The following is a 1,998-nucleotide window of genomic DNA, read 5'->3' on the forward strand; positions in this document are numbered from 1 at the left end:
AACAACGACAACTCGAAATCGTGTTCAACTTAGAGCTAGGCTTGGTACGCTGGCATTGTCGAGGAGTGTGGGGCCGCCTCGACATCTTCGACCTGCATTTGCATCTGCCCAATCGTGTAGTTGACGCACCAGCACGACCAGCAGCAGTCGTTGCACAGGTTGCCAGAGATGCCAAAGAATGACCGCACGTGGCAGCGAGCAGCAGTCACGACAAAGCTCATCAGGATGAGCACCCCCCACAGAGCAATCAACGACGTGTAGGTCCAGGTGCTGAGGATGATAAAGACAAGCACGAGCGCAAAAAAAGCAGCGTACAACACACCAAACGCAACAGCGTACACGTGGTTGTACTTGGTGATGCGTGCCATGGTCGTGTTGAGCGCGATGCAAGGACACAGGTCTGTCGACTAGTTGGTCTTGGCGCTCATCACCGATATCTTCCACTGACTGAGGTCGGCGATTGGGACGGCCATAGGAGGCTGCTGCTCCAGTGCATCTGTGTAGAGCTTCTTGGGAGTGGACGACATGATGGTGGCGAGTGGGGGCGCCGTGAAAAGTGGCCTTTCAGCCCGTCGACTACATCGCAACGCATCCCAGGATGCCGCCGCACCACGACTGTGTGTTCTTTACATCTCACCGCATGCATGCAAGAAACTGAGTCCCCACCAATTATTCATATTATATGACCAAAGTGGTTACTCAGGGTTTGAACACAACAATAGTCCTTGAATCGTACGAAATACATTGGGGAAATATTTCGACCACACCGATAGCCCTACGGTTAGTGTTTGTGAAACGTGACAGAGTTGGCCCATTGTGTTGTGTGCCTCGGACGTTGGCCGGTCGCTCGCTTCACCAAGTATGCCGAGAAGACCAGCGATCTTGGAAGCTGTGCAATGGTGGCGTGAAGAGCATCATGTGTTCAACTAGTTGGGCTTGTCCACGGAGACACACGTGAGAACTGTCCATCTTTCGAGGTAAGTACAGACTTGACGACGGGAGGAGAACCTCGGAAGTGGCATGGACAAGTGTGTCGAACGCACGCAAAACTGACACGAATGACGACCTCTTGCCGTTCCAATGTCGTGGCGACTTGGTGCTCCATTTGCCGACTGCGCTAACGCATCGTCAACGTTTTCAACGATTGTCCAATTCGCGACCCTGGCACGCCAAACCAACTTCGCATCTTTCTAGTATGCCAGGGTCTATCGTGACGAGTGGAAACTGGCACGCAGGGTCGTGCCGACGAACTCGGAGTCGATCGTCGGCCCGAGTGTTGCAGAACGTTGAGGAGTGATGCTTGTCTTGATGAAGAGCAAGCCGTGCTTCCCCATTCCAGTCCACAACTGGACGGATCCGCCACACACGCTTGTCTTGAACAGGTGCTGCAGCGCCTCGGTCACAGCTCGTGCCAGTTATCTTTCGTCTCAAGTCGGATTTGTGAGTTTGGCAAACGACTTGTGGGCGGCCAATTTCGATGCGAGCTCGATGCTGTGAAGTGCGCACGTGGTGCTACTTTGATGCATCTGCATAACACTCGCTTCGAACACGCCAGGCAAGCGACTTGTTTGCGCACTTTGTTCTTCCACCTTCGACTTGTGGGGGTGAGTTCGTGAGCTTTGCCTGCGTGACCTACGTGAAAATTGATGGCCGTCCCGTCGGTACGTTCGCTGACGTTGCGAGAAGTGAGGTGGGGAGACGGGAACTCGGGTGAAGCATGTCCTGTCGTCCTCTGCTACTGTAGTGGGTTCTCTGGCATGGCCTAAATCGGTCACCGAGAATGACTTGTGTGTGCCGAAGAAGCCCAACAAGATCATGCAGCCCAAACAGCACGCATTTCCACCACTTCCCGCTCGAAACAAACTTTTCTGCATGTGATGGCTGCACATAGGTTGCCGGGTTGCGGCGGTAAGGGGGGGTGGACTCGAGCAGCTCCAGATCTACATCAGCCTTTCGCACGAGGCAAAGCCATGATCGCTGCAAGGACTTGCAGCATTG

The 1,998-nt window shown here is 54.0% G+C and overlaps 1 protein-coding gene across 1 annotated transcript; it reads right to left on the reverse strand.

Annotated features, from left to right (window-relative positions):
- H310_11773 (hypothetical protein) lies at positions 1-606 on the reverse strand. The gene has a single exon (XM_008878538.1). The coding sequence runs from the start codon at positions 366-368 to the stop codon at positions 36-38; it is 333 nt and encodes a 110-aa protein (XP_008876760.1). The 5' UTR covers positions 369-606; the 3' UTR covers positions 1-35.
- Positions 607-1,998: the final 1,392 nt, after the last annotated feature.

The sequence above is a fragment of the Aphanomyces invadans genome (genome assembly GCF_000520115.1).
Source record: "Aphanomyces invadans strain NJM9701 unplaced genomic scaffold supercont1.34, whole genome shotgun sequence".
NCBI classification, from domain to species: Eukaryota; Oomycota; class Saprolegniomycetes; order Saprolegniales; family Verrucalvaceae; genus Aphanomyces; species Aphanomyces invadans.

Bases quoted from the DNA above. Each gene is read 5' to 3' on its own strand.
- H310_11773 (XM_008878538.1), bottom strand. From the start codon at position 368: ATGGCACGCATCACCAAGTACAACCACGTGTACGCTGTTGCGTTTGGT.